Source organism: Anarhichas minor, unplaced genomic scaffold, assembly GCF_050575085.1.
Source record: "Anarhichas minor isolate MPS153535 unplaced genomic scaffold, ASM5057508v1 ptg000025l, whole genome shotgun sequence".
Classification (NCBI taxonomy): Eukaryota; Metazoa; Chordata; class Actinopteri; order Perciformes; family Anarhichadidae; genus Anarhichas; species Anarhichas minor.
Genome location: NW_027466471.1, coordinates 2,731,780 through 2,744,728, shown reverse-complemented (window position 1 = coordinate 2,744,728; position 12,949 = coordinate 2,731,780). Strand labels below are relative to the sequence as shown.

General features: G+C 41.1%; 1 protein-coding gene across 2 annotated transcripts in view; it reads left to right on the top strand.

Annotated features, from left to right (window-relative positions):
* The window catches only part of loxl2b (lysyl oxidase-like 2b), a 43,467-nt gene that overhangs the window by 19,875 nt on the left and 10,643 nt on the right, over positions 1-12,949 (top strand). For both annotated transcript variants that reach the window (XM_076099399.1, XM_076099400.1), the window contains exons 4-8: positions 1,612-1,823; positions 4,875-5,091; positions 8,641-8,824; positions 11,338-11,489; positions 12,231-12,398. In XM_076099399.1, the coding sequence (XP_075955514.1) occupies positions 1,612-1,823; positions 4,875-5,091; positions 8,641-8,824; positions 11,338-11,489; positions 12,231-12,398 (933 nt within the window). The remainder of the gene's footprint in view (positions 1-1,611; positions 1,824-4,874; positions 5,092-8,640; positions 8,825-11,337; positions 11,490-12,230; positions 12,399-12,949) is intronic.

The following is a 12,949-nucleotide window of genomic DNA, read 5'->3' as shown; positions in this document are numbered from 1 at the left end:
TAAACCTAGACAAGGTCACCATCACCACATTTCCAGTCATTATCATGTTCCATGATTTCAGCCTCTATCCAGTTTCATACCCTCTGCAGTCCAGACCTCGTTGCCTCTGACCAGAATGATTAATGTGGTTATCTTTGGGAGAAAAAAGTAGAGGGTAGCAAGACTAATGGTTTGTACCTTTCGCTCTGGTGGCCTCTGCCCTTCCCCGGAGGCAAATGCCAATTTAGGAAACCCTACTTTGTCATTATTTGATGTCTAGGTTCTTCTTGGCTGTATATGAGAGGAGTATTAACTGGCCCGTCTGTTGAGCAAAGCAACGTACTCCCCCCTGCTGCCAGACTGAGCTCCCTCCCCTCTGCCGTCACGTAGCACAAGAATGTGGGTTTGGTCTGTTGGAGGGGGAAATGTTTATCTAATCCCTGCAAATAGTCTGAGAGGAAAGGCTCTGAGCTGATTTTTGGCAGCCTCACACTGCCTGCGAGCTAACAGGCCACTGAGCGAATCTTGCTTCGATGCTCAGAGGACCGTCTTCTACGCTTACACTGATAAACACACACCATTCTTCAAAGTTACAAACAAAGATGGAAAACTGTTGAGTTGATCAATGTTCCTAATCAAAACATAGACACAAAAATGATCCATGTGTCTCGAGGAGACTGATGCGTAGTACAATATCAAATCAGATAGAGGTTTTTGTTTACATTTTCGATTGTGTTCAAACCGTATGTGTATGCTATATGAGGCCATGGAATTAAGTTCTGTAAAATGTCTTGAAGAATGTCGACATTTTCACCCACCAAAAAAGGGTCTGAGGCGGGAAGCCGTTTTTAGCTTCCAATATCTTCAAAATCTCCCACAGAAACATGAAATTTTCTACAAACACTTGTTGTGTTTTGCTGCAGGAAATAGGAATCATAACAGGAGTAAGAGTGAACGAAAAAAAACACTTGAGTTGAAAGATGCTGAAACGGCCAATAGAACTGAGGGTAACTGCATAGTTGGGTTGATAATAAACTGTGGATACGACACCGACACAAACCAACTGGTGTTCTTGCGTAGTAGTATGGGACGGTCCGTTGCCTCTTCTACTCAAGTCTGGGGTTGGTGATGGTGTAGAGGTAGTGCGTTGGAAAGAAAAGGCAGTCACTTTAACTGCCTCCTACTGCACGTGTATACTCACAATGCTGAGTTTGTTCATTTTTTTCTCCGCCGTAAAAATGTTTGAGCAATCTGGAGAAGATTTGCAAGCAGCGCTCACGGGGCTGAGCGGCTGTGGTTGCAGTGTGGACCTGGGGTTCAGAGTCAGGAAATGCTGTTTCTAGACAGATGTATAGCCTGTTTGTATCACATCAGATCACAGAGGTCTGTCTAGCCAGAAAATGAAAACACATAACACTTCGTGGCTCTTAAATTGACATAAATGAACATGTATTATACAGAAATGGACCAAAGCGTGTTTGTTATTGGATTACACATAAACACTGTACATACTTTGACAAATAACATGTCAGTAAGAACAACAGAAATAATTTGTCGTTAGAAAAAAAGGGTTTTATATGTTTATGTCTGTGATTAAAGCAAGTTTCTTGCTCATTTTATTTTTGTCCACAGAACCTTGATATTCAAGTGGAGGACGCGCGCATACGAGCCATCCTGTCGTCCTACCGTAAGCGGATCCCTGTGACAGAAGGCTACGTGGAGGTCAAGGATGGCGGTAAATGGAAGCAGATCTGTAACACAGAGTGGACGCAGCATAACAGCAGAGTCATCTGCGGCATGTTTGGCTTCCCCGGGGAGAGGAAGTACAACGCCAGAGTTTACAAGTGAGTACTCCACTACTGTAGGTGTGGCCCTGGAGCAGAGGAGGATTTAGGGGCAGGGATACTCAACTTTTGAGGGCCACTGTTGCAAAGTAACAGCCAGGGGCCAGATAATAAACATACATTAATAATATTAATAAAATATATATTTTTCTTTCATAAACTGTCTATTAATTCTTTTTTTATTCACTCTGACACCTTACTTACATTAATAGTAAAACAAAAAATATTTTCATTACCAATTTGGACATTCTGCACCCTATTGCGAACCAGATTTTGTCCGTGGGACGTAGGTTTAGTATCACTGATTTAGGACTTTTGCGTGCATTTGGGGTCGGATGTCTGGGGAACCTGGGGTGGGTACCTGCTTTGTACATTTCGCAATCCACCCTTAGTTAACAGCCTGTCCTAGGGATCAGTCTCCATACCTTCTAGCAGTCCAACAGTGTGATCAATTTGTAAAAACTAATGATGAAACATTGTCCAATTGTTGTCATTCAAGAACACTACCACCAGAAGTCATTGTTAAAGAGTTAGAACACATTGAAGTAACTCCAATTTCTACATGTTCCAATGTGTGGATCAAATGTTACATCACAAGCCTTAATACAGCACATTGAAACTCAACCTGACTCTTGCATATTCAACATTAGTGCATTCCACGAAGCTGTAGTGATGTGTGAGCGACTACCTAGGGATCTAAATCTTGCTTACACGAGGAAGCTTGCAGCCAAGCGGCCACAGGTTAATCACGGCTTACCATAACACACCCAACACTCAAGTTATCCTTGAATTTACTGCTGGAAGTTTCCTCCGCGTTAGGTAACCACAGCAGAGCACAGCAGCTCCCTATTTTCCCATCTACGTGTCAGCCTACTCCCGCTTCAGCCCCGTGAAACATCTGCTTTTTCAGTCGCTTGAAACAGCAGTAACGTCATCCTGATTCGGTTCCTGTGCCGATGCTCCTGTGTGGCTTTATCCAGGGTCACTTTGAGAATGCCAGATTTAAATTCAAATGTCTAAATAAAGACGTGAACAAGAAGTGGGCCCTTGTAATGTGTGTGCGCTGTAGAGTTTTCTAAATTGTAAATGATCAGTTTCATGCTTGTTGATATTACCGCTGGCACACGTGTTCACAAAATAGCCTTTTTCCACACGTCTTTACTACTCAACTATTTTCCTTTTGATGCAACAACAACAACTGTGGTGCAAATGCAACCCATTGCACCCAGTTACAAGCCCCTCCCCCTTCAACCCGTGTCTTGTGCTCCTCATTGGTTTTAGCTCCCCCGACAGACCCAGATATTTAGCCTGCTAGGTATCAGCGTCTGCAAAGCATCGGCCAGCCTTTTAGTGTGCGATAAAATTCCCAGTAAGACAACCTCCAACACGTTAACATAATGAATCACTGCTGGAATTCATATTCATTCGATTGCTGTATTTCAAGTTGTAATCCCTTGCACAACGTATTACTGAAAATTAGATACCGCTGTTTTACCCTTGCACTTAATATGGGTAAAGCTCCAAAACACTGCTACACTTCCCATATGCAATGGTATGGAGTCATTTGACAAACTTTACCCTGCCTGGTAAATATTCCTATCTTTCACAATCCATGCCGAGACTTTCTGTTATAGATTTTCAGTCTCAAGCCCCAAGCCGAGCTGACTCAGGTGGTGTCACTCGAGCTCTTTCAGAGCCACAGAAGTCATTAAACAACCGTTTTCATGGTTGAGTAAACTTTACAAATATATTGATATTTAATATCAATGGAGTTATTCTGCATTTAAAGGCCCACATTGTTGTGCATTACCATTAACTGCAGCTATACAGTTAGTTACATTTATCAAAGTATTGAAAAACTTTGACTATGAATGTGGAAAAATATTTTAAGCTTGGGTTGAGATTTTGGTGAGAAGTCAACTTTCACAGCCTCAGGACCAAAAGTTTATTCAATCATCGCTCAATTTGAACAGCACTGATATGCATCACAGCTGTGGTTGAATTGCATTTGAGAGCATTAGTTTTGGATAGCTTACAGTCTGTAGCTTCATGTGGCCAGCTCCCACATGAAAAACAAATGCAGCTCGGCCTATTTTAATCAATTTTTTTTCATGCACACCTCAGACATAAGATACAAGGATAGGACGTGCCGCTCTGCCAATGATCCTCATTAAATACATCATTTTGGCTCACTAATAAGTGGGGAGGAAGAGATTAGCACCCCACCAGGCCTGAAAGAGTGTCATTAACCCCAGATTGTTCAAGTTCATATGGAAGAGTGTGAACTCTCCAGCTGTTAACTAACCTTTCACATTTGGTGTTAATTATACAATGTGCTAATAGCATTGCCCTTGTCTAGTTTTGTGGCGTCAAGAGAAAGCATTGTGATGAGTTTCATAATTTAACTCAATGTTCCGAACAGTAGACTAGAATTTCAACTGCAGGTGAATTGAGAAAAGAGTGCCGACATAAACCATCATGTGTATTTTGCCACTTGGTCGCAGAACTGCATGAATAGGTAAACATCACACACTTCATTGACAAGGTACCTTACGAATCACTATGCTAACGTGTTAGCAAAACAGTTGATTATTTACACATCTCGCAGACAAAAGTGCAATATTCACTCTCTTTTCGCTCAGTTTTTGGTCTCCACCAACGCCTGAAGGTAATATCTGGCTCTTAAGCAACGCTGTCCTTTGTTCACAAGCTAGCAGCTATCTTGTGAATCAGCTTTTTTTTGCCAAAGGAGCTGCCTGCTGCAGCTGAAAGCGAGGATGAGTTGAACTTATAGATACTTAAAGACTCAGAGTCGAGTGATCATTTTTCCGTGGATTTATTACTACTAGCAACATCTCACACATTACATTATGGTCATTAGCCCATTGTCATATGAAAAATATTGATGAGTGCAGCTTTAATTTCTAGCTGTTTCTAATGGTAGTTGTCTCATTAAAATAAAAATACCTGTTTATGTGTTTGATATACCCAGTTGAAAATAAAAAACGCTGAAAGATTTGTTTAACCTCCTTTCCTTCTCCGTCTGTCCAGGATGTTTGCTCGCCGGAGAAAGCCCACGTACTGGGACTACGCTGTGAACTGCACTGGCAATGAAGCCCATTTGTCCAGCTGTAAACTGGGCCAGGTTACATCAATGAAGTCCAATGAGACCTGTCCTGAAGGGTTGCCTGTGGTGGTGAGCTGCGTGCCCGGCAAAGACTTTGCCCCGACGCCCATGACGGGATTCAGGAAGGCCTTCAGACAAGAGGTAAGGTCCATTCTTACGTTCATCTAAAATACCACGCTATTGAGATGTTGTTGTTTTACACAAGCAAGTCCACAGTCTTAAAGATCTACTTGCTTTTCCAGTTCTTGCTCAGACATAAAAAATATTTGAACTTTCAGTACACTCATTTATGAAAAGATATTTGTCCATGTATAATGAGCCACTGTCACAGTAAGTTCTTACTGTCTTCTGTCAGTGGCAAATGAAATGAGTGATGTCTATGGACAGTGTCAACAAACTGAAGTGGTAAACAAAGCTGTTTTTAGAAATAGCTGCACTGGTTCAGCTCAGTTCACTGACTATGTAAAGGCCAACGCTGGCCTTTGCTATTCCCGGTCACTTCGTGTGCTGCAGCTGGAGCTGATGTGGACAATTCGTTCCCATCAAAATGAATTATCGTCATCTTGGGGTTTCAAAGATGACACGATGTAGTGAAATTCTTGGCACAGGGCAAGGAAAAACATGTTTCTCCAGAAAGCAACGCCAGTGTGAGCTAACTTTTACTCTTCTCAAATGTTAATGAGCATGAAACTAGTGTCCGGAGTCAGAAAAGCCGCATCATTACTGCAGTTTTTACACATTTACACTTAAAAAGCTGCTGCTTTTTGATTTCCTCACCAAAAAAAAAAATCTGGAAAATCAAGATATGGTGCAATCAAGCCCTCCAAAACATAGTTTATAGCTCAGATTGGGTTCATGAATTCAGTTATTTGTATAGGTGCTGTGCCAGTTGCCAGTGTCTGCTATTTTTACATTTAAATTAATACACTATGTGGCCAGGAGTGTGTGGACAACCACACACGTTTGTGCACTGAGTTTATTAGAGGCACGGCTTTTCAGTCAGATGCCTTTGTCAGACATTATCTTATGATAATATTTTCAGCCTTTCTTCCTCATAATTTAATTTGCAGCTGTTCATCAGGTGTGCATTAGGTAACAGTTTGGTCTCGGGAGGTTGGTGATGTTGCGGACAAGAAAACCTCATTACAAGATAAGAGGAAGCTTGATATTTGAAACAAATATTGTGCTTCCGACTTTTTGGCAGCACTTTTGATAGTTCTTTTTAGCTGCTGCAACATGACAATAGCCCCAGAAAGTTTGGAACCCCATCACACTTGAGTGGACTGATGTCTGTGCCATCATGACATCAAACACAAACCCAAAGCTGTATAGGTTTTGATTTTGTGTTAAAGAAACTTTTCATTGGCACATACTGTTAGTAAGTCTTCACTTGACATCCTACTGGTTCCACAGGTGCTGTTGTCTTCCTGATTCTGACCTTTGACCTCCCCAGTGGGTAAAAGAGGGATTTCTTTCTTACTCGTGCCCTTTGCAGATAAAAAATAGGCGTTCTTTTTTCTTACGGTTTCAGTGGATGTAAAACTCACTTAGTCTGTAAACAATCGCAGCAACTTTCAAATAAGAACCTTCTAAGTTGACAAGATTTCTGTGTGTGTGACTCCATCCACATTCCAATGTGAGGTTTGAGCTTGCCTGCTCTCTGTCACGTTCCACAGCTGAGTGCCGGGCTGGGAGCGGCGTGCCTGACGTCACATTCGAAATCTTCCAACACAGTCAACAGGTCTGACGAAACGGAATTTTATTCTAAAACCAGATATTTACCTAAAAGGACTTCTCCAACGTGCGGCAATTATACAACTGAAAGCAAGGAAATACCCCGGCCTCAATGATGACATCGATTCTTTTGTGAAATATTGCTTCAGGAATCATATAAAAAAGATATATTTTAACAAATAGAACTATTTTAGTCGATATGTGTTTGAAGTCATAAACAGAAACATAAATCAAACATCACTCCAGGAATGAAATAAAAACTGTATTCTAATATGTGAAATGATTGAAGGTTCAGATGATTTTGTAGCTGGAATGTGTTAGTAGGCATGATATGTGGACCAGGGTATATAAGTCACATTGTATCATATCTATTTGTCTTTTAATCATTCCCTCATCTCCTGTTTCTTAGTTCTTCTTAATTCTTGCATTACATTTACTTTGCTGAGTCTTCATATATAATGTTTTTTATGTATTTTCCTTTCGTGTTCATTAAGTTTATAAACATTTATTTGTGGGACAACTAAAGATTATTTTCAGAATCTGTTGACCTGTCCATAATTCTTTTAATTGCGGCAAGGAAGCATAAAAAGGCTTTTGAGAAAAATGTAATTTGCAATGTGAACACTGCTTATGAATTGCATTTGTAAAACGGATGCGAACACATTAAAAGCTCAGCTACCACAAACTTTGACCAGTGCACAACCAGAAGACCTGAGGTCCTGGTACACCTATTGGGCCTCTTGGTGCTCAGCGTCTCACTTTATGGATTGGGTTGGGAATTGATATGGTTTTATTGATACCTATGCCATTATCGACTCTGCGATCAATTCCGATGGATCAGAGAATGTGGAACTGGTTCCCATCCCGACTGGGATAGGTGGAAGACTTAATTAGAAGGATTTTGATTTCAATCCTAAACAAGAATCCTTAACATAAAGCCAGAGATTTAGCAAAGCCAGCAACAGGGTTAAGACTTTGATTTAATCAGGAATATCGCACCAGTCAGGACGAGAGGAGATGCGAGGATGGACGATTTGTTCAAAATGGACTTAATAACTTCAGGACTTGAGCTGGTTGCCAAGGAAATGCAAAATATGTGAAACTTTAAGTAATAAAGTAGTAAAAGATGCTCATTACAACGGTGATTTGTCTTCCTTGTTTTCCACAACAATATGTTACATTCAATAATAATGATTGTTTTATGAAAGCCAGACTAACATCAAATTTGAAAAGTTGGAATCAGACATATTTGGACATTTTTGGTCAAAACATGACAATTGATATTTATTGGATTAATGTAGCACATTTAAGGATGATGAATTCTTTACATTGATTTGATTGTTAATGCCAGTAGGTGGAGGATTTTATTACAGAGCGCACACCATCCATCCATCCATCCATTTTCCTCCGCTTATCCGGGGTCGGGTCGCGGTGGCAACAGGCCAAGCAGGCTGACCCAGACTTCCCTCTCACCGGCAACATGTTCCAGCTCATTCTGGGGGATCCCGAGGCGTTCCCAGGCCAGCTGGGAGATGTAATCCCTCCAGCGTGTTCTGGGTCTTCCCCGGGGTCTCTTCCTAGTTGGACGTGCCTGGAAAACCTCCAGTGGGAGGCGTCCAGGAGGCATCCTAATTAGATGCCCGAACCACCTCAGCTGACTCCTTTCGACGCGAAAACATTCAGACTTTACTTTGTGTCAGATTAAACTCGGACTAATGTGTTTACTTGTAAAACTAAACACTTCCAGTTTGTCTAAACAGTTAATGGGAGAACCGCATTTATAGCACGTTCTATAAACATGAAGCCACCCAGTCTGCTGCCTCAGCAAGTTGAGGTTCCAAACTTCCACTTGAGGCTGATCTCTTTGAAAGAACCAGAATAAAAAAAATATATATGTGGTTTTACAATTTGAACATTTCAGCTTTTACAGTGATGTTCTGTGTTTTTCTTCTTCAGCAACCGTTGGTTCGTCTTCGTGGTGGGGCCATCGTAGGTGAGGGTCGAGTGGAGGTGTTGAAAAATGGAGAGTGGGGCACCATATGTGATGATAACTGGAACTTGCAGTCTGCCACCGTGGTGTGTCGAGAGCTGGGCTTCGGTACGGCCATAGAGTCTCTGTCCGGAGGTCGCCTGGGACAAGGTATACCGGTTTTACATTCTTACTGTTATTTGTGCTGAAAAAGTTCATGAAAAGACTCATTTTCCAGCCTCTCCTTGCTGCACATTCAGATTTACGGGCAAAACATAAGGAAAGGAGAAATGGAAAGGGGCTTTTTGACTGAAACTACAGCATTAGAATATGCCTAATGTAAGCTAGACTGCTGCATAAAGGGAAAAGCATAAAAAAGTAGATTGTGAGCAGCAACAGCCTGGAATAAGTACACAGTCGCCCTAAACCGTCCCATGCCAATGAGCTCAGAATGACTGTCTTTATTGTTGGAACAACTGTGCACGTATATTTCCTTCATGGCACGGAATGGAAGGTTATGACTGTGTGGCAAACCCCACATATCCCAAACATTTCAGGCAGTAATTCTATCCTTTAAGCGATCCTCCTCCTATCACCCCTGCATGCTGCTGAGCAGAGTATCATGAACTCACAGACCTGATGGCGAAAGTGATTGAGCTCGCTGGAACAGGATTAGTTACATTGAGCAGGTCTGTGAGGACGAGAATCCGTCTCTGAGCTGCTATGAACTCAGATATCTTTCTGGAAGGATATATTGAGATTCACGTGTATTCAACTTGGAATTAACTCGGCGAGGAAAATAAGTGATAAGGCGAGCCTATAGCTCAGCTGGACTGTGAACAGACCCTATGGTGAACAGTGTCTGTACCAGAACTTTAACTCATTTTCACTCTGGGCCACATCAGCATCACGGTTTCCCTCAAAGGGCCAGTTGTAAACGTAAGACTGTGTAAATGTAACTACTCCTAACATATTGGTAAATAACTGTCTCTGCATTTGATTATTGTTTATTCAAGGGTAAAAATATTGTACATGCAGTTATATAAATGTAAAAATATATTTAAGCACATTTCTGTTATTATAACTTAAATCCTTTTAATTTAGGGTTAAGAAACCCACATTACTCTATCAAAGATCAAACTAAAGAAAATAGCAAAGACAAATATCAAACACAAGTTATTACAATAACTTTGTTCAAAGCTTAAAATCCTTTCAAGGGTGCGTTTGCACAATCCCACGTGAAGTACTTCATGTGTTGTAAAGCCACGTTTAAAGTAGTCTTCAATGTACTCACAATACATTTCCATGTCAAGTGTACAGCAACTAGCCAAAGAGCTGCTTCTATGACTGCTATACTTTTTTTTTTTACTGTAAAAAAAAATTTTACTGGCGGATTCGCGGGCCACATAAAATGACGTGGCGGGCCGGATTCGGAGTCAAATAAATCTTATAATGAAATAATGTTTTTGCAGCTTTAGCACTACATTGTAAGCTAACAGAGACGTATACTGTGACTACATATAGATCCCTCCCTTTTCCACCCTGCTTCAGTATGAAATCTGTGCTTGTAGATAAATTAAAAAAGAATAATATGATAAGAAACTAGGATAAGTCTGTTTTTTCACATTTTGGGTCTTGTACGTTTCAGCAGTGATTAAGTATACCACTCGTGTTTCCTCCCTCCTAATGGAGGCCTTCACTCGAGCAGTCTCACTTTATGGTCTCTTTCCAGACGGCACCTGCAGGGTGCTAACACCGGCTGCATGGAGAGTTTTACAGCAGGTTTGGAAGTTGGGACCAGCCCCCCCCCCCCCCCCCCCCCCCACCCAATAACAATGTGCCACTGACACACTTCTAAATTACACACTCAGCAGATATCCACCCTGTGCTATACAGTGTTTTAAAGCCTTAGCTTTAGCTCCAGGATATACTATGAAAAAAAACATGTAGGTGTTTCCTTTTTCAAAAATGCAGGACAGGCAGTACATTCCAGTAACATTAGACGTGGAAAATGTTGAAACAGAGGGTTCCTTTTCCCAAAATCATTTTCCATCATGATTTCTCATCAGTGGCTCTCCTTCCATGGAGAAAAACAAAACTCAAATGGAAATAATAACATGAAATATCTTATTAGCACACAGTAGATATGAAGCATTTATCGGAGCTGTTTTGAATGTGTACTCATCTGCTGCTGTAGTACTTGTGGGGCTCTCTTAGTAACTGACTTATTGTTCTAATGTACAGTATGTATCAGCTTCTCTCTTCATTTACATTCTACTGTTATTGCTATTTTACTTTACCCTTCCCTTAATTGCCAAAATTGGCTATAAACTTCATAACTATTTTTGTTATCCTGATTAGTTTACCTTTTTAAAGGAATTTGGGGAAATACGCTTGATGAGAGCAACATCACTCTCATGTTTGTACACGGAATATTAGCAGGCTGGACATTTTCTATTTGCTGCTTCCAGCTTTTATGCTAAGCTAAGCTAATAAAAATGTTGAACTATTGCTTTAAATGTTTTGAACTTAAACCAGCGCATTATTTAAAAATGGAAATGGTGAATTGACATGAAATCAAGACACAACACAGACATGTCTCGGCCATAATAACCGTTTGTTGTTCTCTCCCAGTTTCAGTGGGAAACGGTTTCAAAACGGTTCCTCCTGTCTGTGTGTTCCAGGTATGGGCCCGGTCCATATGAACGAGGTGGAGTGCTCTGGATTTGAGAAGTCCATCACAGAGTGTTTCTTCAACAAGGAGGCTCTCGGTTGCAGCCATGAGGAGGATGCAGCCGTCAGATGTAATGTTCCTGCTATGGGCTTCCAGCAGTCGGTGAGCCTCAAGAGATACTACAGCAACATAGAAACGCGATTGTTTAGTTTGAACCAATTATAAGTTAACGGGAGGCTGGATTAGTCTTTCCAAGTCTTTTATGAATATAGATGACTTGCAGATGTTAACATATGTGAGTTTATTTTGCACATCATATTTTTACATATCACAATCATCAATGGACTGTTGAGCTTCAACTATTTCACAGTTTCTCACTGCATATCTGCATTTGTCATGCCGGTGCGCCGTCATGTTTTCCGGTTGTCTGTCCGTCCCATTGTCGTTAACTCGATACCTCAGGAACGCCTGACGGGAACTTCATTACATCTGATGCAACCGTCCAATTGGACTCAAGGATGAACGGATTAGAATTCGGTTGTCAAAGGTCAAAACTCGAGAATTCATATGCTAATTATCACATGAATGTCTAAAAGGATGAAATGATAAAGCGATGACATTTTGGACTGACATGGACACTTGATTGGTTGGCGGAGGCTTACCTGGAGAGGCTGGAGAGGCGGTAATTCTAGTTTTAGGTAATTTTCTTCATCCGTAGTGCTCCAAGTCATAAGTAGTAGTATTATTTGTTATACCGATTGTGCATATATTACCTTTCCAAAACCGTAGAATCATTGGTTGCATTAAATGTTTCCTCAACAGTCAAACATCACTTATTCACACAACAGTGTGGGTTCAGCCTCTAAGTCGGCCCCTCGGTTGTGTTTTTTTGTGCCCATGTAGCTGCGTCTGAGCGGAGGCCGTAACCCCTATGAGGGCCGCGTGGAGGTGCTGGTGGAGAGGAACGGTTCTCTGGTGTGGGGGACGGTGTGCAGTGACAGCTGGGGAACCATGGAGGCCATGGTGGTCTGCAGGCAGCTGGGCCTGGGCTTCGCCAGCAGCGCTTTCCAGGTACGCAGCAGCCATGGGGTCAGAATCGGTCTGTTTGCGTTTGTTCTGAAAGAAACAGTATTTTTCCCCCCTTCAGTTTAAATGTCACAACCTTAAAGTAAATATCTGAAAAGAATAAAACCAACAAATGGTGTATATTGTGTTGGATGATCTTCCAGTCGATCAAACCAAGAGCACAAATCTGAACACAGGATCTTCCAGTTTAACCCTGATTATTATGTCAAATTAGTACTTTTCTTTTGCTACATCTAGATCTCCAACGTCATGATCAATGTATTGCTGTTTACACACTTTCTCACAAATCACTGAAATAACTTTTAACAATAGTGAAAATAGAGACAGTTAATTGAGTTTAGTTAGTTATATTAAGTGTATGAGCAGCTGTTGATTTCGTTAAAACACGTCTTTATTGAAAGCTAATCAATTATTGATTTACTTTCCAATGACTGTTGTGAACTTAATCCAATGATTGCACATGATTTATATAGCTACATATCTGTTCAAAGCCCTTTTGCAATTGAATTGTGTCCTGATTTGAAGCTCATTTCTGT